At 31.8% G+C, this 25,504-nt stretch overlaps 1 protein-coding gene across 2 annotated transcripts; it reads left to right on the top strand.

Annotated features, from left to right (window-relative positions):
* Positions 1-4,234: 4,234 nt before the first annotated feature.
* On the top strand, positions 4,235-17,595 carry LOC123684862 (GTP-binding protein GEM-like). Of its 2 annotated transcripts, none has more exons than XM_045624361.1 (3): positions 4,235-4,305; positions 13,369-13,561; positions 16,468-17,595. In XM_045624361.1, exons 1-3 carry the CDS (start codon positions 4,288-4,290, stop codon positions 16,734-16,736), a joined length of 480 nt encoding a protein of 159 aa, XP_045480317.1. In that variant the 5' UTR covers positions 4,235-4,287; the 3' UTR covers positions 16,737-17,595. The 2 variants fall into 2 exon arrangements, with proteins under 2 accessions (XP_045480317.1, XP_045480307.1); XM_045624351.1 differs by having other exon boundaries at positions 16,465-17,595.
* Positions 17,596-25,504: the final 7,909 nt, after the last annotated feature.

Here is a 25,504-nt window from a genome sequence, read left to right as displayed (position 1 = left end):
AAAGCCTTCTAATGATGCAATAATATACTAGGTGTGCCATTTGAAATGAGAAAGTAGAAGTATGTTTCCGGTATAACCGGAAGTTGTAGAGATCTGAAAATATTATAGGGAGAAAGATCATTGTCTCAAACCCCGATATGCAAATTTTCAGCTAAAAATTATGATTAATTTTCCATGATCGTCCAATAGGCCATCCCGGTGAATCACCCTGTATATATTGTATATAACTTAGAATAAAATGAAGCATATCTACAAATTAAATAATGCAATAAGAAATAAAAATAATGTACAACAAAAAAAGAGCTGAAAATGGTTACTATTGAAATACCAATTATATTCAGATAAATGAAATACTTACAGTTTGTTATTGGTTCTGCGGCTGCTACGACGATTTCTTGGCACTCCTTTTGATTTTTGTTTCAACACTAAATCATTCACATGTGATGATTTTTCAGATTCAACCGGAGTTACTTCCGAATATGCACTATCACCATTAATAAATAACACGTCCGGAATAGATTTCAAAAAATCTATTAAAGATGTTTCTCCAAACTTTTTGTAAGGAATTTCAACACCTTCTTGTTCACTGTAATCTTTATTTAATTGATTAACATCAATAACAACTGGAGAAGATATTAAAATACTTCGAAGTATAGTCTTTACTTCCGATAGAGGATCCATCGTTCAAAAATAATTTCAGTCAAATACGCCTATAAACAACTGAAGGTAATGTTACCACTATACTGACTGATCTATGAATGCTATATTATATATCCTCGTGTTTGGACCTGTAACCACAGAATACAGAGAACCATAATTGTCTTCTTTTTCTTTCAAAACCGCCACTGCTAATATACCAACTTACTACCCCACAACTAATGAGTTCTGGTTGGATTTATTTAACTTTCTCTCTTTTGGTTGTAATGAGTTTATAATGATACTACTATTCATTATCAATTAAGGTAAATATCTAACTCAAAATGTTATAATTAGTTCTATGAAATCCAAATCTTAGAAAATACATTTGAGAATTTCATAATCTAATTTTAGATAAGAAATAAATGAACTGAAAAAATCGACATTTGTGTCTACTTCTACTTATTCACTTTGTATTGATGTTCTATTTTCGACATTTTCTAGGTTAATGATTTGTATAATCATTGTATTATTTCAACTTTGAAAATGAATTTATTATGGAAAACATTTTATAATTAGTTCAAAATTTAATGCGTTTATACCTGAAGTAACTACTTTGTTGAGTAAACATGTAATGTAAAAAGTTTTTTTGCTCATTATAATAGCCATATTTTCTTTGTAATCAAGATTTTATTGGTGGAATATTAGCAACCAAGACTAAAACACGATTATATCTCTTTCTTTGAGATTCATAAACGCTCAATTCCATACGCGAGTATACACAAGTACACAGTGGAATAAAACTTAATAGTTTTATTTATCCAAGAAATTGATCGAAACAAAAGTTTCATGTACCTGCGCGTACATTTTTACGTTTTGAATAATTCTCAAATATTTTCATACCTTCAAATAATTGAAACTGTCAACTGTCAACGGTCAACTGCAGTCTCTTGCGGAAAAGTATCACTTTCCACACTTGTTAGGAAAATAACTATATCAACCCCAACTAAAATAATACGTAGAACTACTCGATATATTTTTATGTAATTGATTTTCAGTGTGTTATCCGGGATGCCAAGAAAATCTAAAATATTTCCATGTTTTTGTCATTTCCGGTTATACTGGAAGCTGCTATGAGCTATCTTTCTGAATGGAATGCTCAATAATATGTGACTTAGATCATATAATTGCACTGATATTCTGAAACTTTTGTGAGTTATTTGAACGTTTTGAGAAAATTCTCTATTCGATATCATCAGAAGAATCAGAAGATAGTCATCTTCTTGCCCTTCAAAATAATGAAATATTCAAGGATCCTCATTGAATCCATGTTTAACATTTTCCATATCGATATTGGCGAAAAAATGCTACATTATATTCACAAAAAAAAAAACGGAAATAGAAACCCATATTATCGAATTATGATTCTGTTCCTTAAATCCATAAATCATTTCGTATGAATGAAAATAACTGAATTTATAATATCATGGCATCCCCTTAAAAAAATACTCAACATTAATTTCATTTGGATTTCTGACATAATTTCCTCAGTTACAGCCAATTTGAATTCAAATTGCCAAAAATTAAAGAATACTATGTTAAAATGCCCCATTAAACTGTTCCTCTCTATATAGCAAATTTATAACTAATGAACGTTTCACTAGAAGAAGCTATTATAGTTTATTCTCATTTCGATTGTTTCATACCTTAATTGAATAAAGTGGTAGATAGATAAACCAAAAATAAGTTTTGTAATTTTTCATAACCTGCATAACGTCATTTAAAATCTAATTATTTAAAATCGTTTAGTACCTATAATATTTTGAAATGGGGTCGTTGTGACTCGGTAAGCCTTCCGGGAACTGAGATCATGTACCTAGATCTTTTGTTCTCTACCCTATTCATTCATGGAAACCCAAAGAAATATGTACTTATATTCATTGAATTCATAATTGTTTTGACTAATTGTAATTTAGGAGTGTCATGTATTATTCATATTTATGTAAATAATGGATTCCTATTGTGGCATATGATTCCCAAATTTCTCTCAACTTTCTTGTATTGCTCACATCGCAAATGTCTCATCCTTTTCAATATTGTCATATAAATTGCAATTTTCCTTATTTTTATGATTTCAGAGAATTTATGAGAATTCAGAAACCCCCAAATATAGGAACATAATATTTTTTTTCCAAATCTAATCCATTGAATGTTGTTGCAAGATACTTCGGGTTCAATTTCATTCCCTATTATTTTTAGGGATTCAAGGCTTGACTTGATTTTCAAGCTACTTGGCTTGACTTGACTTGAAATCAAGACAAGCTCAAGTCAAGTAATAGTTTTTCAATCTCAATTCAAGTCAAGTATTTATTAATCAAGTACTTGTATTCTATCAAGCAACTTGATTTTTAGCATTATGTAGTGTAACATCAATAAAAAAATGATGGAATGAGAAGGAATATTGCAAAAAGCACGTGAAATGGGAACCAACTATAAATCACTATCAATAATAATAAGATAAAATATGAAAAAATGCAGTTTCTTAATATTCAGAAACCGCCAAGCACTGTTTGATTACATGATTAGGCTTTAAGGTTTTGCTAGCTTAACGTTGAGCTAGCTAGCAACAGAAATTTAGTGTTCCCATTTGAAAAAAAACTTAACCTTGGGTAACTTGGTTCGTAACTAAAAACCCTTTTGAAAATACGAACACGCCACTGGATTCTATGTAAAAAAGTGCCTGTATAATGTTTTAATTTCAGAGCTCTAGCATCACCATTAGCGGAGATATAAAAGTTTTTCGTTATCGCCATTTTTCCAATTTTCGCTTATAACTCGAAAACAAAAGGTGGCCAAAAATGAATACTACTCTTGTTAGTTTCTTAGAAAAATAAACCGAGAATAGGGTATCAGATTTTGTCTATCTCTTCTGATTTAAAAGTTGTAGTGCTAAAACATCGAAATTTGCCCACCCTGTACAGGGTGGGCAAATCTTAGGTAAAAAAAGGTTTTTGACCATTTTCTATTATTTATATTGATACGAACCATATGATGTTATATATTTTTGAAATCAGGAAAAATTAAGCTTTCCAAAAATAGCACAGAAATCTAGTGTTCCCATTTGAAAAAACATAACTTTGGGTCATAGCTTCGTAATTAAAAACCCTTTTGAAAAGAAGAGCACGCCACTGGATTTCACGTAAAAAAAGTGCCTGTATAATGTTTTAATTTCAGAGCTCTATCATCAGTATTAGCGGAGATATAGATGTTTTTCGATATCGCCATTTTTCCAATTTTCGCTTATAACTCGAAAACAAAAGTAGGTGGCCAAAAATGAATACTACCCTTGTTAGTTTCTCAGAAAAAGAGACCGAGAAGTGGGTATCAGATTTTGTCTCTGATTTTTGATCTCCTCTGGTTTAAAAGTTGTAGTGCTAAAACATCGAAATTTGCCCACCCTGTACAGTGACAGGACTGTACAAAAAAACAAAGTGTTACACAGTGTCACCTTTGCTAAAAATCGGACACGGATCTGCAAATTGTAATATTGAGCCAAGGGGCGTTAAGTTAACCTCGGACTGTAGCGCGTATTGATCGCGATCAAAATCAGTGTGCTAATTGCAACGGGCCTCATACGGCCAATTACTCCAAATGCTCTGTGCTAATAAGGTATGTGGAATCAATAAAAAACACTGACAAATCAACAACCCTAAAGCTAATAAACGCACCGCGATTTACTTCAAAAGATCTCCCCAGACTTCCCCCAAGACTATTATAGAATCAAACAAATTCCCTTATTCAAGTGTGGTCACAAATGACCTTTTTCCGACAAATTCGACGACCAAATCAATCACTAAAACAGACAATTCAGACGACTTTCAAACTCTACTGAATGAATTGAAAGAACTAAATTCTATATGACGTAATCTAACGCAACTTATTTCGTTAGTTAGAGAGTTAAACTTGAAAATTGCACAAGGAGGCAAAAATTCTAAATACAGAGTGTTCCTAAATTGAACGTACAAACGAAAAGGGGAGATTCCTTAAGTGAGTTTAAGAAAAAAAAGTTCCATAAACATGGGGTCGCAAACGTTTCGTTTTCGAGATACAGAGTGTTGAAGTTTGAATTTTTTTCAAGTTTTTTTCTCATAGTATCTACACTTCACAAGATATTCAACTGAAATTTGGCATAGATATTACATTTGAGAGTTCTCACCACGTGACATGGCAATTTCGATAGAAGATCTACAGGGTGATATTTTTTCTGGAACACTGCCACCTGTTCTTCTGCAGAACTTTTTTTTGGTGAGCAACTATTAATTTGAAAAAATGTAAAAAGCAGCTTCGTTCTTATACTGAACTTTTCAGTCTCTTGCAGTTTTGTCGTATCTACCAACGATTTCGAGAAAAAAATTTTGAACGATTCTCTCGAAATCCTCGTGAAAATCCAAATTATGATGGGAAGGCCACTTTGTAAGCTGTGGTGAATGAATTCAGTGTCAGTTTTTATGGAAATTTTCCTGATCTGTAGCGATGATTCATAAAGATTCGATAAACTCGTATAATCAACACAAAAAATGTATTACAACAAGAAACACTCTGTATCTCGAAAACGAAACGTTTGCGACCCCATGTTTATGGGACTTTTTTTTCTTAAACTCACTTAAGGAATTTCCCCTTTTCGTTTGTACGTTCAATTTAGGAACACCCTGTATATCAGAAAAATATGGCTTTTAAAGCCTTATTCAAAGATATTACCTAATCTTATATCATGGAATGCCAACGGTATTAGTTTGAAGTAATCATATCTCATTTAAATTAATTTGAAGATTAATTGATAAGAGTAGTTTTTCCTCCTCGATTTCGTGCCAACGGTCATACTAATAAAGTTATCGAACTGGAAGCCCTAACTAACGAAATAATTTCCAAATTGAAGTAACGTAAACCTCCTAAAATCCGAAACTTTCACTATATCAATAAACCGAAAATATCGGTGGAAGTCTTATCATTTACTACAAGAAACATTTGAAACCTATTGAAATAGATAGATAGATAGATAATTTTCTTTATTTCAAGTTTTACACAACAAAAGCTACATAAAAGATGAAATGACGTCAGAATAAAGAACTTAAATCAACAAGTTTTCAGAAACAAAATAATCCCCATAATTGTGAGGTTCCAAATGAATTAACATTCTCTTAACAATTTTCTTAAATCTATATAAACTATCACAGCATTTAATATAATTAGGTAGTCTATTGAATATTTTAATACACATGTGATAAGGACCTTTTTCACTCAAGGTTAATCTATGATAAGGATATAATAAATCTTGAGTTCTTGTATTATAATTATGACTAACTCCCATATCAAACTTATCTCTATTTTTAAAATCAAACAACAAACATTCATAAATATACAAAGCATATACCGTCATATTATTCATATTTCTGAATTTACCCCTACATGAATCCCTGTACTTCATTTTGCATATGGTTCTAATAATTCTTTTCTGAGCTATAAATATTGATTGGACTCTAGAGTTGTCACCCCAGAAGATGATTCCAAATCTAATGATCGATTCACAATTTGCATGATATAAAATTTTCAAAGTACCCTCATTCATATACTGAGCAATAACCCTGATTCCATAACCAACACTGGCTAATCTTAAACAAAGTTTATTTATATGTATCTCCCAATCCAGAAATTCATCTATTTGTATGCCAAGGAATTTTGTACTTGATACAGGTTCTATTATAGTATTTTCAAGAGTAATACCTCTTGGTGTAGATGTTTGTGATTGTTTAGTACGAAAGAACACCAAACTTGTTTTTGAAGTATTTATCACTAGCCTATTCATAGAAAACCAACTATCAACCTCATTGTAGCAATTCTTTGTTTGTTCAATTATTTCATTGGAACTATTTCCATGTAATAAAATGTTGGTGTCATCAACGTAATTAGTGATGAGATATTTATTCAATGACAATGGCAAATAATTTATGTAGATTATAAACAGAATAGGTCCGGCAAGACTACCCTGAGCTATACCCACATCAATAAAAAAAACTTCAGATTTAACTTTATTATCAACAACAATCTGTTGACACCTATCTGAGAGGAACGACCGTATCCAATCATTAACCTTACCCCTAACACCATACCTATCAAGTTTCTGCAATAAAATATCGTGATCCACACAATCATAAGCTTTTTTCAGATCTATAAAAAGACCCAAAGCTAAATTTTTGTTTTCTAAATGATCTATGATTGCATTTATGAACTGATAAATAGCAGTATCAGTCGATCTTCCTCGCAAATATCCATGCTGACATTGGGAAAAAAGATTACACTCATTCATAAAACTGAGCAGCCTTGAACACATGACTTATTCAAAAATTCTGGAAAAAGCGGGTAATAAACTTATTGGTCTATAGTTGTCAAGATCACTTGGATCACCCTTTTTTAAAAGTGGTTTTATCAGAGCATGCTTCAACCTATTTGGGAAGATTGAGAATTTCATTGAGTTATTCAATATATAAGAAAGTATAGTGGAAATAACTGTAATTGATGATTTAACGATACTAACTGGTATATCATCAAAACCACTGCAGTGTTTATTTTTCAAATGACCCGACAATTCAACCAACTCAGCAACACTTACAGGTTTCAGAAACATTATCCTATCATTTTCTGGGATAATATTAACAAAAGGGGTATCTTCCCGACCTAATTGAATATCCTGAATAACTTTCACTAGGTATTTATTAGTCATTAGCTAACTTTAATGGATCTTCACAAAAAGTCTGTTCATGCGTTATGTTCTTTCCTGTTATTTCTCTACAAATAGCCCACATAGATTTTATTTTGCAGTCAGATTTTCCGATTCTTTCATCATATGATTTGCGTTTTTCTGACTTCAACAATTCACCATACTCTCTTTTACATTGATTATACCGTATTCTATATGAAACATCAAATCCAGATAATACCAACAGAGTATCTAATTGTTGCTTCATACTTTCTATATTATCATTTTTCTTAATAACTTTACGATTTTCATACACTGGTGTTAATGGAAAACATTCATTGAATAAATTCAAAAATTGACTAATAAAAATATGCCATTGTTCATTTACATCATGCTCGGCAATGAGATGAACATTATCCCAAGTTTGTTCTTCGAGCTTATGCATGAAAATTGTTTTATTGCTATGAACCGTTTCCGAACAATCTCAGTTTTGACTCTATTACTAATAATACAAACTCATACCGAGTCACAAGCAATCAAGATAAACGATCTAACAATTGTAAATTTCTATAACGGTCACCAAACTCCATTAGACACTGACTAACTAGACTACCTGATGATTGATGAACCTTGACGGAAGCGTAATAATAACCGGTGACTACAACTGTCGAAATAGTACCTGGAATTATACTACTTCCAACACCAACGGCAAGCTTTTGAAAAGATACTTGGATAGTACAAATTACATCTTAAATTTTCCAAGAAATTCATGTACGTATCATCCTACAAATCACAATACACCGTCAACAATATACCTAATGAAAACCAAAAACATAACAATAACCCAACCCTTCACAATTCAAGAATTTTATTAGACTCTGATCACTTTCCCGTATTAACGATCATACCCAAATCTAACTCTTCTTCTCTACCAAAACCTAAAGCTACATACTATACAGACTTGACGAAATTCAAAGAACTAATTAATCAAAACATAAAAATGAATAACAACCTCCACACAACTGACGACATCGACAATTGCATTAGGTAACTAACTAAAATCATCAAACAATAAATAAGAAAATATTGGGAATATTGGACACAATTTTATTCTATTGTTCAATTTGTAACAACGCCGACGTTTCGAAACAGTTCGTTTTTTTTTTCAAGGCTAGTTACGACAAACAATATTGTACGTTTTTTTAAATCATTAAGACAATTTTCAAGGAATCAAAATTCTTTCACATCGCAGATAATCAACATCAACATCCATATATGTATGTATATTATTACAAATTAAACAATAGAATGAAATTGTGTCCAATATTCCCAATATTTTATTATTTATTAAATAACAATGGATGATAACCAAGTAATAATCATCAAACAATGTTTACACCAATCCACGATTACAACTAACACGCATGTTGGAGCCCGAATAAAGAGATGTTCATTTTATTAATTTTTGCAGAGTACCCTGTGAAAGATATTCTTTTGACGGACAAAAAAAAAGAGTTTTGTCTAAGATGTCTGAAAACATGGTGAATGCACTCGTCAATTTTTGAATGGAATGACATTCGACCAAATTGATAATATTAGTTTTATTTCGTGGCGGCGCCGCAATGTCATACCTTTCATTTCGATCTTTTTTCCTTTGATTTTGACAGGATACATCAATTAAAACCTGATCCCAGCCAATCAGAAGCTTAAACTAGTATTCTCAAAATTGGCAAAACAAAAGCTAATCAGTTGTGATTGTGTTGTCAAGTTTTCTAATAAAAAGTTATTGAAGAATTTTACATTTGAATTTACAACGCAGAAGTACCACTAATTAAAGATTCCACCTTCCACCTCACGTTCAAGAACTAATTAAAACTAAAAATAAATAACGCAACAGACTCCAGCAAAATCATAGTATGAGCTTGTATCACAGTATAAGGACTCAGTGAATCTTGTGAGGGCAACGCTAAACTCGCTTAAAACCGAGGAATGAGAAAAATTCACAAAAAATTTAACCAACTCAGATGAAATGTGGAGGATTGCTCGATAATTGAAAAACAACTCTAATCCCAGTAGAATTTCCACATTGCACGGACCTCATGGTTGGATTTTCGACGAAGAAAGTAAAGCAGATCATCTAGCAGAAAATTATGCAAAAATTCATAATTCGACACGTGATATGTCCGACCGTCGAACTGAAAGAACAGTTGCAGAAACAGTTTTCTCATTTATTAATTCTAATTTAAACATTCCTCCGGATCACTCAACTTCCCCCAATAAAATAAGACAAATAATCAAGGCATTGAAAACTAAAAAAGCCCACGGAAGAGATAAAATCAGAAATCTAACTCTGAAACATCTTCCGAGGAAAGCTATAGTACAGCTCAATTATATCTTTAATAGCAGTCTAAAACTATATTATTTTCCGAACTCCTGGAAAAACGCGATAGTCCTTTTCTTTCCTAAACCTAAAAAGGACCCAAAATTCGCATCCAATATAGATACCGCCCTATAAGCTTATTGCCAACAATGTCAAAAGTTTTTGAAAGAATTATTTTGAATAACATTCAAGACCACGAAAATAATTCTAACGAAATAATAGACGAACAATACGGATTTAGAACATTCCATAGCACGGTTCTACAACTAGAAACTATCACAGACTCAATAACAAAAAATTTCAATTATGAAAAGATCACTGCTATGCTCAATTTAGACATTGAAAAAAGCTATTCTCTATTTCAGTATCGTAATGAGTTCATTACAGTTCTAAAAACAGTGCTGTAATAAACTCATTACACAATCTTTTTCAGTTAAATTTTTCGGTTTGTGGTTGTCTATATTGACTTCCAATCCTATCAAATTTCAAAAAACGTCAATTATTATCAAAATAATATAATTCGGATATAGTGAAATGATTTGCAACATTAATCGCCAGTTCTCTTAATTCTGGTGGTGTTAAATCGAGTTCGTCAAACATAACTAACGAATTTAATGAGTAATTGTAAATTATTTCGAAATTCTAAACGTACGATTCATATCCAAATTCCGTAATCTGTCAATGTTCGTAACAGTCACACCAACTGCAATGATACAATACAAATGTCACTAGGATATTCAATCTAAATTTTTCATTTGATTTCGACAACAATTCACAAAACTTGACTGAAATAGGGAAAATATCGTCTAATACTCGTTGCAGAAGGCAATTCCAACACTTCCAACACAATTTCGCATTCGTGTTAGAATAGAAGCCCATTCTGCAACTTGTTTTAGAATACAGGGTGGCCATTTGAGAACGAAACAGACGAGATTACAGACGAAATAATGTTTTTCGATAGAAATGCTCGGACAGGTCGATTTCTGTTTCGAGGGGGACAACTTAAGATGTAGGTTACGGACGCATAGCGCTTCAACCCTTGCTGCTACAACCCCCACCCCTAATTTTTGAATAGGGAAGATGGGGTGAGTGATACCTCAATTTAAAGGTATTTTTATACTGATTTCAGCACAGTAATTGTTTTTTCATTTTATGCATTAGTTCTCGAAATATTCATGCGTTAGTTATTTAGGAAGGAAGCCACAGTCATGGTTGTTTTGAAGCTCAAAATGTCGATTTTTCACAAAACACTACAAGTGCCATGAAAACACCACTTCATTTTCAAATACTTAGTTAAGAATATTCCGAGAACTAATGCATAAAATGAAAAAAAAATTACTGTGCTGAAATCAGTATAAAAATACATTTCAAATGAGCTATCACTCACCCCATCTTCCCTATTCAAAATTTGGGGGTGAGGGTTGTAGTAGCAAGGGTTGAAGCGCTATGCGTCCGTAACCTACATCTTAAGTTGTCCCCCTCGAAACAGAAATCGACTTGTCCGAGCATTTCTATCGAAAAACTTTATTTCGTCTGTGATCTCGTCTGTTTCGTTTTCAAATGGCCACCCTGTATACTATTGACACTGTGTGGCATAATATTCTCATTTACAAGCTCCTTATGACCAAACTCCCTCAACATCTAATAAAAATTATCCACTCTTACCTACAGGGTCGAACATACAAAGTAACAGTAGAAAAATTCTCTCAACCAAATATTCAATTTCTGCAGATGACAGGGCTATACTTTCGGAATCATCAGACCCAAATTATGACAACAAATATATTCAAGCTCATGTAAATGAACTAGAAAGATATTATAACAAGTGGAAAATTAAAATTAACACCAAGGAAACAACATTAACACACTTCACCCAAAAACGCAAAACTCCACCAATCAGCTGCAAGGTAAAATTCAACGGCGAGGTAATCCACATTCAAAATTCGGTTAAATATCTAGGGGTCACACTAGATAAAAAAAAATTATCTTTCAATAAGCATTTAGGTAACATTTCACAAATTTGTTACACAATTCTCAACAAAATTTTCCCATTGATCAGTAAACACAGCAAACTCAGCCGGAAATCCAAACTTCGGATTTTTAAACAAGGAATTAGCCCAGCATTCTTGTATGCAATATGGAAAGCCAGTTTCAAATGCTTAGTGATAATTCATTTTTTGAATTGAACTTGTTAAGGGCTTCATGGTTCTATCCACCTCGTTACACCAAATACTGGTTGATTACATGCGATCACTGTTGCATGAATATTTTTGTATTTGTCAGCGTAGTAGTTATTGAGTATTGTTTTGCTCCCTCAATTTTCACAGCTTATTAATAGAGGTTCACAGACGTTGTATTGGGAGAATAAACAGTTAAGAGTCTCGATCTTATTTTAATTTCATCATTACTTGGTAGGTTGGTAATGTTGAACATAGACTTATAGGGTATTTTTCGCGAATTTGAATCTATCTGGAACCCATTGAACATCACTATTTAGCTAATAGGTATCCACTTCCATCTCCACTGTTCAGCATAGCCGCCAAATATCCGCCTAACTTAAATATATTGTTGACAGGTGTGTGCCTGCGATCTCAAGGAATTGTTGAAAGGTCGCAATGGTTCATCGTTCCATTTTTAGTAATGACGTAGTTTTTACTTGTCAAATGTTGTAAGATGATAGCTTTAAAAGCACAGCTGTCCAAATATCAGGCTATTCAAAATTAAACCTCGGCCACTCGAAAATTAGAGGGAATAAAAAAACCAACACACTTGCCAAAAAAGGAGCACAAACTCCTTTCATTGGCCCGGAACCTTTCTGTGGAATAGGCAAATGTACCTACAAGAAAGAGAAAGAAAAAACCAAAAGAGGAACACTCCGGTGGAATCTTCCTGGTGGATCATTCCAAAAAGTTTCTTTGAAATTTTGACACTGCGAGATCCAAGAAGTATCTTGATCTTATCATGTATATACCTATACTGAACCTACTCACAGTATTCCTCCCAGGGCATAGTCGCCTTAGAAAACTCCTCATGAGAATAGGTCTAGCAGAAAATGACGAGTGCCGATTCTGTGGGAGTTGGAAAAAACTCTTGATCACCTGGTGACGGAATTCCTCGCCATCACTAGCCAACGCAAAATCTGCTCTGGGTAAGAAACTTGTAGATGTGAGGAAGTAGTCTCCTTGAAGCCATCCCAGATGCTGGAGTTCAACGGAACCGCCTTGATAAGATCTTGAATTCAATATTGATAATAATATTGGTAATAATTGGTCATCATATATGGTGGTCATATTGATCGTTTTGGCATTTTCTGGGAGCTTATGGGCATCTTTGGCTGAAAAGGCTGAAATGGTATTGATGACAAGAGTGCCTTCGTTGAAAGGGGGGGGATTTTTCAGGTTTGGCCCTTCCCAAAAATCCAAGATACTGTCGAGCGGTCATTATAACATTACAAAATAAACGAATTGTGATTTCGAGCAAAGACATTGTAGTATTAAGTGTTGAATATAAATACTTCATTTGTGGCGGTTGGTCAATCCGTCGTCATAATAAACGGATTCTACCATATATAAAATCTACAATTTTTTTCTCTTTATAGGTGGAAAACTCATTGAGTACATATGAACCCCATGCCTGTGTTGTGATATATTCGATAGTAGCGAGAGCAAGTTTTCAACACGCCGAAGAAACTTTGAATTATTTATGGAGAGAAGGGTATACTCAGGAGAAAAGCGTGATAGTTGTGGGTAACAAAGCGGATCTTGCAAGATCACGAGTTATCACGACAAACGGTAAGTACAATGAATAGGATATACCTAAATGTTAAACAAGTTCATTGGTATTTGAGTAATTTTTTTTTTCTATTCGATAAGGTAAAACTCAAATTTCAAAAATTATAGACCCTTCAATGTGAAGCGCTTCTATCTGTCATGTCTTCCATCATAATGATTTATAATTTGTGAGAATAGGAAAGTCATTTCCTGGCTGTACCCAAAGACTTCAAAATCATCATTCAACAATCATATTTTTTTCAATGATGCTGAGTAATTCGCTTGTTTGAACTCGTATTCCAATTCATTCGAGTAAAATTCTCCAGGCACTTTTCTTAAAGTTGGTAATGTTCCCGATTAAATTTTGATCAATTAAAATATCGACATTACTGTAGCAACTATCATTCATTTCACTAGTCGTGAACTTCATTAACACTTTATAACAGAAACATTTACTGAGAGTAATTTGATGATAGCATTTTAGTGAAGGTTTTTAACAAATTTCAATAGTGCCCCTCTCTTGGACTATTATAGAAATCATTGATGAAATCATAGGTAAGACAGTGATCCCTGCCATCTACACCTTCAGACATCCGTAGGGGAATGTAGTGACTTTGCCAGAGAATGGTTCGGTTACAGGCTTACAAAGAGTCACCACAGCATAATTAAAATGAAGAAAATCAATCAGACAAAATATTTTTGAAAGAAAGGGTTTAGGTGTCACATAATATACCACTCTTCTACAGCAGATGCATACCTCGATATTCTGAAGATTTTCTTTGTTGAACTCGAAATTAGCAGTATAAGGCTGGTGGGAGCAAAAACCTCTACGAATCATCGACCAGATTATTGATTGAAGAACTCTGGCTACCAGTTGATAATTGGGATTTGACAATAGGTGTTTTATCATTAAAATTAATGACCTCTGGGAATATTACTGGCAGAGTGAATGTATTATTTCTGTTACATTTTATGTAATTTTTTTAAATTTCTACATACAATTCAGTATGATTGGTATGATTGTACCACAAAATTCAAAAAAATATCTTTGTGTAGTCATGGGTGACCTTTTCGCTTCACCCAAATTGTTTTCATTTTCAATCTCCAAACACTTTAAATTGGTAAGTTCGTTTATTGAAGCAAATGAAATTATTCAAGTAATATTTGCTTTTAAGAACTTTGAAAATTATACTGACTTTATAACTTTGATAGGGAACCAGCTTGTTGGGGCTTGAAATTTGACCTTCGAAGTCATAACTGATATGCATTGTCAATATCAAGATGTTTTTCATTTCTGTTCATTCAACTTCTGAAAACATTGAAATATTTGTTTTAGTGTTTTCATTAAAGAGTAATAAGGTTTTATTCATGTCCTTCTAATCGAGGCAATAATTCTAATTGCGGAGCTTTGCCACATAGAATCGAACGCAACCCAGCTCTTAGTCTTAAAAACAAAAAATTTTGCTCCATAAATGCCTGTAGTTATTATTGGTGGTTCTAGGTAAGATCCCAACCACAATCTATTAATCTAAGCATAGCATTTGAGAGCAATCTGCTTCAGGATGTAACAGTGATGGTTAACAAAAAAAAAACTGGAAAATACAAGGTTTTGGCCCACCTACCCTACTTTTACTGAAATTGAGAGGATTATATTTTCAACATGCAGTACCTGCGCACAGAGTAAGAATCTCAGCGAATTGGTTTTAGTGAACATTGGATGAGGATTCATGACCTTGGTAGATGGCCAGCTTGTTTTCCCGATCTGACTTCTTTAATTTTTTATTCAAGCGAAATTTATAAAACACGAAAATTAAAATTATGAAAGTTTATTCAGACTACTTGATGAAAGTAATTCAATATGAATATCAAAAAATTGGCAACTTTGTGTCCATTTACTTCACAATAATATATAGTTATGATGTATTTGGTTTATTTTTGTCTTGGAATACAATTCCAATTCCAAAAATGACAAAATTGATAACCAACCAAAAAATGATTCAAAATAACTAACACTATACAAATTGAGTAAACGGTCAACAAATTGAATTACCGAATAAAAACAGACGAACGTTTCGGAATTTTTGTATTTAATTGTACAATTCTTCCTGATCAGTGCCTCATAGTTTGAAAAAAATTACTGAATTTACCAACTCATCACAAAAGTTGCAATTGAGAAACTTCAAACGAACTGAACGAAATTTTTTCTCTTGGAATACAATTCCAAGAAAAAAATTACAAAATCAATAACCAACCAAACGAAAATTCAAAATAACTGAAACTGCACAAATTGAGTAAACTGTTAACAAATTGAATAACGAAAATTAAATTCAGAAAAATTGAAGAACAGAACGGAAATTGCCATAAAAGAAGTCAATAGAATTCAAAACTGCACGTCATATGTGGTGTGAGGAGTTAAAACGGGTTGGTGTTAAGATTACCTGCTTTTTTTGTCTCAAATAAACTTAATTTTGCCAAACTGATTGTTGTCACTTAAGAACTTCATGATTTTGTTCGCAATGAAATTGTCCTCATTTCAATATTAATTTCAAGTGGTTTTTATATTAGTGCAATTACTGACTTCAGCTTACCCTCAACTACCAAGTAATAGAGACCAGAAAAAGTGAGCTACCGCGCTGTTGCGTATTTTAACAGCTTTCCATTGAAGTTCGGTTGAAGATCATATGTGAAATATTAGAAAATAATCATAATTTTATTAATTGAACAACCCTTCGGGTATTATTAGTACACACATATTCTATGTGATGAATTATAATTTTTATGCAGTAAGCAAATTAGTGAATGTCGATCTTACTTAGGATCATAGACTATCCACTCTTCAGTCCCTTTCTATACGGCCATCAAGTCAGATGAGCTCACATTAAAATTACAATTTAAGGCTCTCTATTAAGTATCGATTTTTTCAGAAGGAAAAGCCCTGGCTGTGGCGAGAGACTGCAAATTCATCGAGACTTCTAGCGGTATCCAACACAACGTTGACGAACTTCTTGTCGGTATCCTGAAACAAATTCGTTTGAGAGAATCAAGAGACAAGAAAAAGAAGCCTAAAAAGGAAAATAACAAACTTCACGGATCCAAGACGAGCCTAAGCCTGAATATCGCTAGGGAAATATTGCAGAAAATCTGCATGAACGACATAAGCAAATCGAAATCTTGTGAGAATCTACACGTGTTGTGAACACTTGCAAATATTTCCTAAAAATCTAATTCATAAGGTGTTATTTGGAACTATTGAAGCTGGTTTTTATGAGTTGATTTAATTATCAGATAATATGATCAATGAGGTTTGGTCTATTCTTATTGATGACTTTTTGGCAGGTAATATTTTAGAAGTACAGTCCTCTCTCTATTCCTCTAAACATAGAGAAAAAGAGTTGTTACAGGTCTCCTTTCTTGAGCGGATGAAATCGTACCCACGCATAGTATCTCTTGACTCCAGGAAACTGACGCTGCTATAAAAGGCATTATATTTCAATATATTTGGTATAAATTGGTACATTCTCCAACATTCGTAACAATGACAAATTGACGCATTCTTTACATCTTATCAGACTCAGCCTATTCTCTTTCTTAAAAATAGGTTACATTGAATTAGTTCCTGAAATTTTGACTCATACCTTTCTAGGATCATTCTCCAGTACCCTAATTTTCACGTACCTCAATACTGAGTGCTGATTTTTTTTAAACATTTCGATTCAAAAAACAATTTATATTTCTCTAACACCCTGTTGCAGGACGTCCAGTAAAATTTAATGCCGTCATTTTAATTTTAATTCTCCAGTAGAATGAGCCTATTGGCTACCTGCACCGTTTGATGGTGGATTCAATTTTTAATGCGGCATTGAATTTTAATCAACTTTCCTGCAACTGAGTGTGGGGGATTATTTATTATTATATTCAGAGACATCGGCATAGAGTTCCAAATCAATTATCAACTTATATTGTTAAGTAAGTTTAAAAAAAAAATAATTTCGGTTTAGAAGATTTGAGTACAAAATCAAAATAGAGGCCAATGACTTTGATTCAATGTTTGATATTTTCGTAAAAAAAACGCTCATGATAATATATTATGCATACATTTATTTCACTCTTTTTCACTATTATTAGGGCAATCGAAGGTTTTTTCCACCTACTCAATAAGTTTTCAGGATCTAATACCTTTGATTCCGAAATTTTCTGAGTGAACCTACCCTACGATCAACGAAAATTTGAAATTTTTCATTGCACTCATTCCTTTTTTCTAGAATCTACGATATATAACAGCAAAATGTTTCTTTATCTTTGTTGTTTGTGGAGAAATTTACGGAAATTTCTTCACAAAAAACCAACCATTTCAAGAATTATGAAACAAAATTGCCGAAATTAAATTTATTTCTTTGAATTCAGTCAGTTAAGGTATCGCTGATAGTACAAATTCTCTATCCTAAAGCATTTCAGTTAGGAATGCTTTCATCTCATAAAAATTCCAGTTTCAACAGTTCACAATATATTCAAGAAAATTGCCCCAGTAAGTAATCAATATTTCATGATTATTCTGATAAGGTTAATATTTTATGCGGTGTGAAAACCGTATACATACGAGGAAAATCATGCGATAAAATCATAAAGTGAAACAGAAACCCGATGAATCACAATACAGCATAATTCCATGATAGAGTGGGAAATTACCAAAACAAACGACTAATATCTGAATTAATCCATTTTATTCATGCAAATCTCACGAAGATCGTTGAAAAACTCTAGTTAATTGAAACAGTATTACCATACGCCAAAATTAATTCAAGAATGAAAAGATAAAAAAATCCTTATGCAAATAAATGAACTCTGGTTATACCAATCTTTTCTTTACGAATGCTCGTTATACACTACGCCATTTTCGCCGCGTTAGTTGAAATGCCGCAGCCGCTCGAATGAATGGGGAATATCTTCACACTACGCGGCATTATTACCACCTAAATTCAACGTTATTATATACTAATGGAATAAATTAAAGGATCAAAATGAAATTCGATTCAAATTTCAAAACTATGTATTGCTCATACTGTGGGAAATATTATTCCTCATGGCACTTTGCTCACACCTCGCTTGGTAGATCAATGAAATTGGGCTTTTGAGTTGTTTCTATGGAAATGGACTTGATTCAAATCAAAATGACCTTCGTTGACAGTAGGTATGTGCTAATATATTGCGTTTCCATAGAAACAACTCAAAAACCCAATTTCATTGGTCTACCAAGGGAGGTGTGGGCAAAGTGCCGTGGGGAATAATATTTCTCTAATTCTGTGGTTATTCCGTTCATTCTTCACATCTTGTAGAACAAAATCGTGCGAGAATATATCAGAGACGCACAGTTTTCATGGTTATATTTTATTATTCTATGTTGGCACTCCCAACTTTCCGCTACGGCTTTATCTGTCAATTCATCAATTTGCCTTAAAGAAATCAGTTCTGCCAACCAACATTTTTCAATGCAAAAATCACTAAATGATATTTATGGAAATATTTCATTAATTTCAATGAAAATGCAATGAATTAGAGAAAATAATGTATAATACTCGTACAGAAGGCTCATTCTACCACTCGTTCATTCTAAAACGAGCCACGAAGTGGCGAGTTTTTGAATTTTGAACTCGTGGAAGAATATCAATGCCTTCTGCACTTGTATTATAAATAACTATTCCCACAGTATGCGCAATACATAGTTTTGCAATTGAGTAAACTAAGCAGAATACGCTACTTTTCATAGCAGTTGGAAAAATACTATTTCCAACTCAACCACTAAATGGATGAGATAACTTGTTCATTCAGCTTCAATATCGTTATCTCAAAATTTTTATTCGAGCACTTCTCGCTGAAATATCGAACTTTGAATTGAAAAGGACCTTTTTGTATTTAATCATCAATATCTCACCAATCAATGAATGAACAGAAAATTTAAGTGATGTTTTGCAATCTTGAATGAATTCTCTCCAAGAGAATTTTAATTTTTTGAAAATTCGATTGAATGAAAAAAAACCGCCCCATGGATTGAATTGAAATTCTCTGGGATTTTTGTGGTGTATTGAACTTAAAAACGAATACTCGGTAATACCGAATCGGTATTACCGATTATCAAACTAGTAATCGATAATAGATACTTCCGACTATCAAATTATCAATCGATAATAAATTAGGATCTCAACTCACATCCAGTACGAAAATTCGCATTTGCCGCGTTGGTTTATGGAAGCCTTTGATTTATCCCTTGAGCATGTTCTGCACCTTAGTTAGGATAATATATATTGAGTTATTGGGTATAGGTGACCAAATATATTCCAGTAAAATACTCTTTATTTTTATTCAGTAATGACGACGTTTCGGCTATTGTTTGTAGCCATTCTCAAGTCTAAAAAAATTTTCCTACTTCAGATCTTACAACAAATATAATACTACAAATACTCTTTAAAACACAAAAAAACAAATACAATAAATACAATACAATTTTAAAGATTCTTTTTTTTGTGTTTTTGAAGAATATTCAAAATTGTATAGTATTTATTGTATTTGTTTTTTTGTGTTTTGAAGAGTATTTGTAGTATTATATTTATTGTAAGATCTGAAGTAATTTTTTTAGACTTGAGAATGGCTACAAACAATAGCCGAAACGTCGTCATTACTGAATAAAAATAAAGAGTATTTTACTGGAATATATTTGGTCACTTATACCCAATAACTCAATATATTTTAATTTATCCCTACAGAAAAAATGAAATGATTATGGGAATTGTAATAATTTGCGAATAAAATATCCTACATATATCTTTATAAACAATCGAAGAAAAAATTATATGTTCAACTCGGCAGCAAAGTAGATTGACCGCCTTGACTGAACTCCTAGACTCGCTACGCTCGGCTATGAACTATCAGCCGCGGCAGTCAATCTACTACTTTACTGCCTAGTAAAATAAATAACTATTTCGCCAGATTTGCTATTCATTGCAACATAATTTCAATTATGTACAATCATTTTCAATTGAACATTCTCAACGAGATTCCGGGCGTCAGATGAAAAATATTACAGTTTATTATTCCCTATTTTATCACAAGATATTTCAACACGTATGAAAAAAAATCATATATATCAAGTGATGTACGAAAGGAGGGATAGGGAGGGGATCTATACATATTAAGTCACAACGCTCAATAATTTAATAATGCAGAAATTGAATATCGAATCTATTAAATCTATTAAAGGGCTCGATCTTATCCGACTGTGATCGTCATTTTTTACATGAGGACTATATTTTTTATTAATTTTCAATTTTGAAACCTATAATTTTTAATATAGAGATGTGACTCTCGTTATTATGTTTCTGCCTGACTTTTGCACTGTTAGGTTCAGATTGATTGTGAGTCCTGATTCAGATAACTAATGAGTTTTTTATAGTCGTTTGTGATAAAAAAAAATTGATTCTAGTGCCCTGAAGATGGCCATAGGAATGGTGCAAAGCTTGGCTGAATTTAATAAAGAACTTAAATAACTTTCTGTCCGTTGCATAATTCCTATTATACTTTACCCAATAAATTGATTTTCTGAAATCCATATACATGTATTAAGATTATTTTCAACCAATTAGGAAAATCCAATTTCTATTTACGATCGTATGAATTCTTGGTCTTTCCACAAAAAATATGTTTCAAAAATAATCAGAATTTTTTAAGTCCACGAAATAGGTCCTTCACATCACCGAACTATGGCCAACTATTTACAGACACCCTGTGTACCTAAAGTTATACAAATATCCGTGGTATCGAAATGATTTCTACTTGAATACCAATAAATTATCAGTTTCACCCAATGTTTGATCCGCCGATTAAATAGACACTGTGTGTACATGTATATGTATATTACTTTTAGACTCCGCGAGTATTTACTTTTTTCAAAACCTCTTTCGCTCATATATCTTGAGTGTGCAATAAGATTGGGGCAATTTTCTTTTGTAAAAATCTCTATTTTCCTGTACTTAAATCGATTGTTACTTGAAATTAATATATATTTTAGACATAAGAAAAATATAAATCTAAGTTGTTCAATGGATACAAAAGTAGTTAAGGCCTAAATATTGTACAATATCTGAAAATAATAACCAGTATAGTGAAAAATGCTTCCAACAAAAATTCATAAGGAGGAATAAAAATTGAAGTTAAAACAACTAAAAATGGAATATTGTGTATTTCGAATGTAAACGATGGTGATAAAATCTACGTCCATAGAATGAAGGGATTTTAAAACAATCCAATTCGTTTCCCGAATTATTATTTCACCATTGAAACATTATGATACAATCTACTTTGCCTGGCAAAATTGCTGTAATACGAAACAAAGTTATAAAAGTTTGATGAGTCTTCTTGATAAAGGATATTTAATATAAATCAAATAATTTGACAACTTTGTGTCTAATCCTTCACAATAATATATCTGTATGATATATTTAGTTTATTTTTGTCTTGGAATATATTCCAATTCTAAAAATGACAAATTTAATAATCAACCAAAAGAAAATTCAAAATGACTAAAACTGTACAAATTGAGTAAACGGTTAATAAATTCCGAAAACGTATGTCTGTCTTTATGTCAATTTAGTTGTTCAATTTATTAACCGTTTACTCTATTTGTACAGTTTTAGTCATTTTGAATTTTCTTTTGGTTGATCATTAAATTTGTCATTTTTAGAATTGGAATATATTCCAAGACAAAAATAAACTAAATATATCATACAGATATACTATTGTGAAGGATTAGACACAAAGTTGTCAAATTATTTGATTTATATGAAACGAAGTTAATAAAAACTAGAGTCTTTGTTATATTCATACCTTTAAAGAATTTCTTCAATATGGTTTTTCATTATGTTTCACACGGAGAGTCATGTATTGATGTAATTATTCTTCTGAAGCATTAATTAGGAAGAATTGGAATTGATGGGGTTTTACGAAGTATCTACTTTTTCATAAGCATATCAGTAGTAGGTATGTGATTTCTGAAATGCAGAATCATAGGTAAATGAAAAATCTGAGGACTATTGCTGAAACTTCATGATGAACTACCTATAAGCGATCCATCTCCAATTAAACATTAATAAATTTCTCAAGGAAAGGGAACTATCAAATTAAATTAAATTCTTCTTAGGGTAGAAGAAGTATTCAATGCATTCGGTAATTTGGTACCTGATAGAAATCATACATAAAGTAAAACGAAGTAATTTCCACAAATATAATATAATACATATTAATAAAATCAGTTTGTATCATTTCATATAAAACATATGTACAAAAAATTATTTCTGAATCAGGATGACTTTGTTTCGATAATGATGCTCCATATTCAGAAACAAGGTTCTCAGAAATAGGTATACGTAAGTTTACAAATACAACTATGAAACATTTGAGGCCTTTAGGTCTTTTTTCAAAACATTTCTGAACCTAATAATTTAATGACCTAAAAAAATGTAAAATGTAAAAAAATATCAATCAATTAATTCAAAATCGAGTAGGTAGTTATATCATGAAATTTTAGAATTTCGGCAGAATACGCAGTTTCAAATATGTTCCCTATATTTATAAAGTACCAATGTGTTTCATTATATGTACATGCCAAATAGCATACTGATGAAAATTTTTTTGGGAAATATTTTGGTTTATTTCGAGTAATTATTATTTCAATTTGAAACAGAGAGTCCATTTTGTTGAAAAAAAATTACTCTCATAATACAAGAACTTCACTTAATTTCGAAATATATATTTTAGGCCGTAGCCACATTTCTAAATTTTCATTATATTAGTACCTCGTCCATGTCCTTAGCCAACAAAAATTGATCCTATTCACTCGATTGGTTACTTTTATTCAATGAATTATAAATGGTTACTCTATTAATTTAAATAAAATCCTCTTTATAATTATGACATGAAATGGACAATTGAAAAAGTATATTCCAAAATATTTGCACACCCAGAGAACAAGTTGTAGTATAATGAGATCGATGATTTCCAACAACATCAATAAGATACGAAAACTATTAGTTTCAGTTAATTATGAGAAAGATAACTGTTGAAAAATTATTGTAAAGGTATGACTGAAAAATAGAATTTTTGTCACTTATTCAATTGAACTTTTTATACCGCGATTATCCGAAGGAAAAAATAACAGTATCCCAAATGTTCGTACTTATACTAATCGTAACTAGATTATGGATCTTTGAAATATAACTGAAAATTTTATATACTTCCTTTGACGAAGAAATAATATTGAACTAATAACAAAAAGGAACGAATAATTTTGACCTACATATCTTGGAAAGTATTGCAACATGTTCTAGGGTGATGTGTTATAATAAAAAAGAATGGTTGAAGACTGATATGTGTTTTGTGAGATTTGACTTGAATAATTTTCAAGTTGTACGAAGAGAGTAGAAAAACTAAGATATCCTCCCAGTTTGAATCTTAAAATAAGTTATTTTCACATCTTTTCTATCCTTAGCTAAGGTTTTTAGATAGTTTTATTGTAATGAACTCATTTCGAATGAAATATGAACAGTATTTTTATCTACATTTCTACTTTGACAATCAATTGTGTATTTCTTACATCTACTTTTGAATAGTTAGAACTTGGAATTATTTCAATGAATGTGAAAATAAAGAGCAATATCATAAGTGTTAATTTATTCAATCCTGAAGTATGAGAACAATGAAGTCGTACAATGAATCTCAAACTTGACACCCTATTCCTTGATTCGGTGAAATTTCTACTAGTTTTGAAATGCGAAGCAGTCAGAACAACTTCTACAGTTTTTAAATGCCAAATTTGCACAATCTCTAGGCTGTGTGCATATTTCTATGTGGCGCACTCTGTGGCGAAATTAAACGAAACTGTTTGTTAAACATTAGACTTTTATTGTGTTTTGCCTACTAAAGTGAAAGCCCTTCTTTGAAGAGAAATATGCAGCTAGTTGAGGCAACGTCAAAATCATATGATCAAAACATTGTACTTTCGTTTGGAAAATCGTTAATTTTTTTATTCTTGATGAAATTGATTTATATTTATTGTTATTTTAGTATTATCGAACACTCTAGACGGCGATTAATATTGCGTGAAATCTTTCTTGGTTTATTCTATTTTTAACTACCAAAGGTTCATTTCAGTTTGAGAATTTATTGAAATAGACATTTACCTACCAAGATAGAAAAAACATTTTTCTCCTGAGGTGTGTCTAGAGTTTTCTAATGGAGTAGTACAAAACATATATTTTTTCAGCTTGAAATGGAAATAATTTTCATATATCTTCATTAAGTGAGTATACTGTTTGGAAATCACCTATTTGTGTTGTTCTTCATGTATTTGGCTCTCGACAACCAATCAAATGAATATAATTGATAATATAATGAAAAATATTTTTCAAATAATTGAATCAGTTATTTTTTTAACATTTAATTCCTCAATTCTGAGAAACTTCATTTAGCTATGCTAGTAAGTTTGATTTAACTCATTTATCAATTTGATAATAGTTAAATCTTTCAAAAATTGAATCCAGATAATAAGAGACATCATTTAAGAAAAAAGAGTTTATGAAGAAAGGTTTATCCATTAAGATTTTATTACTGTTCAAAATACAATATTACAATGAATAATTGGAGATTTGAGCTCTTGCCCTTCTTAGTTTTTGACTCCTAAGAATCTTGAAATTTATGGACCTTATCTCTCCAAGGATCATCTATGAACTATAATTTATTCTTGATGATTAAAAAGTAAAATAACTTATTTCCGCTTTATAAAGCGGAAATAAGTTATTTTACTTTTTAATCATCAAGATGAATTTCCGACAAGTAAAGACTGAGAAAAGCAAACATATAATTTATTCATTTCTCCTGAAAAATACATATTAGAACATTATATGTTGTTGTTCTCATATA

The sequence above is a fragment of the Harmonia axyridis genome, chromosome 1, assembly GCF_914767665.1.
Source record: "Harmonia axyridis chromosome 1, icHarAxyr1.1, whole genome shotgun sequence".
NCBI lineage: Eukaryota > Metazoa > Arthropoda > Insecta > Coleoptera > Coccinellidae > Harmonia > Harmonia axyridis.
This window is presented reverse-complemented; position numbering and strand designations above follow the sequence as displayed.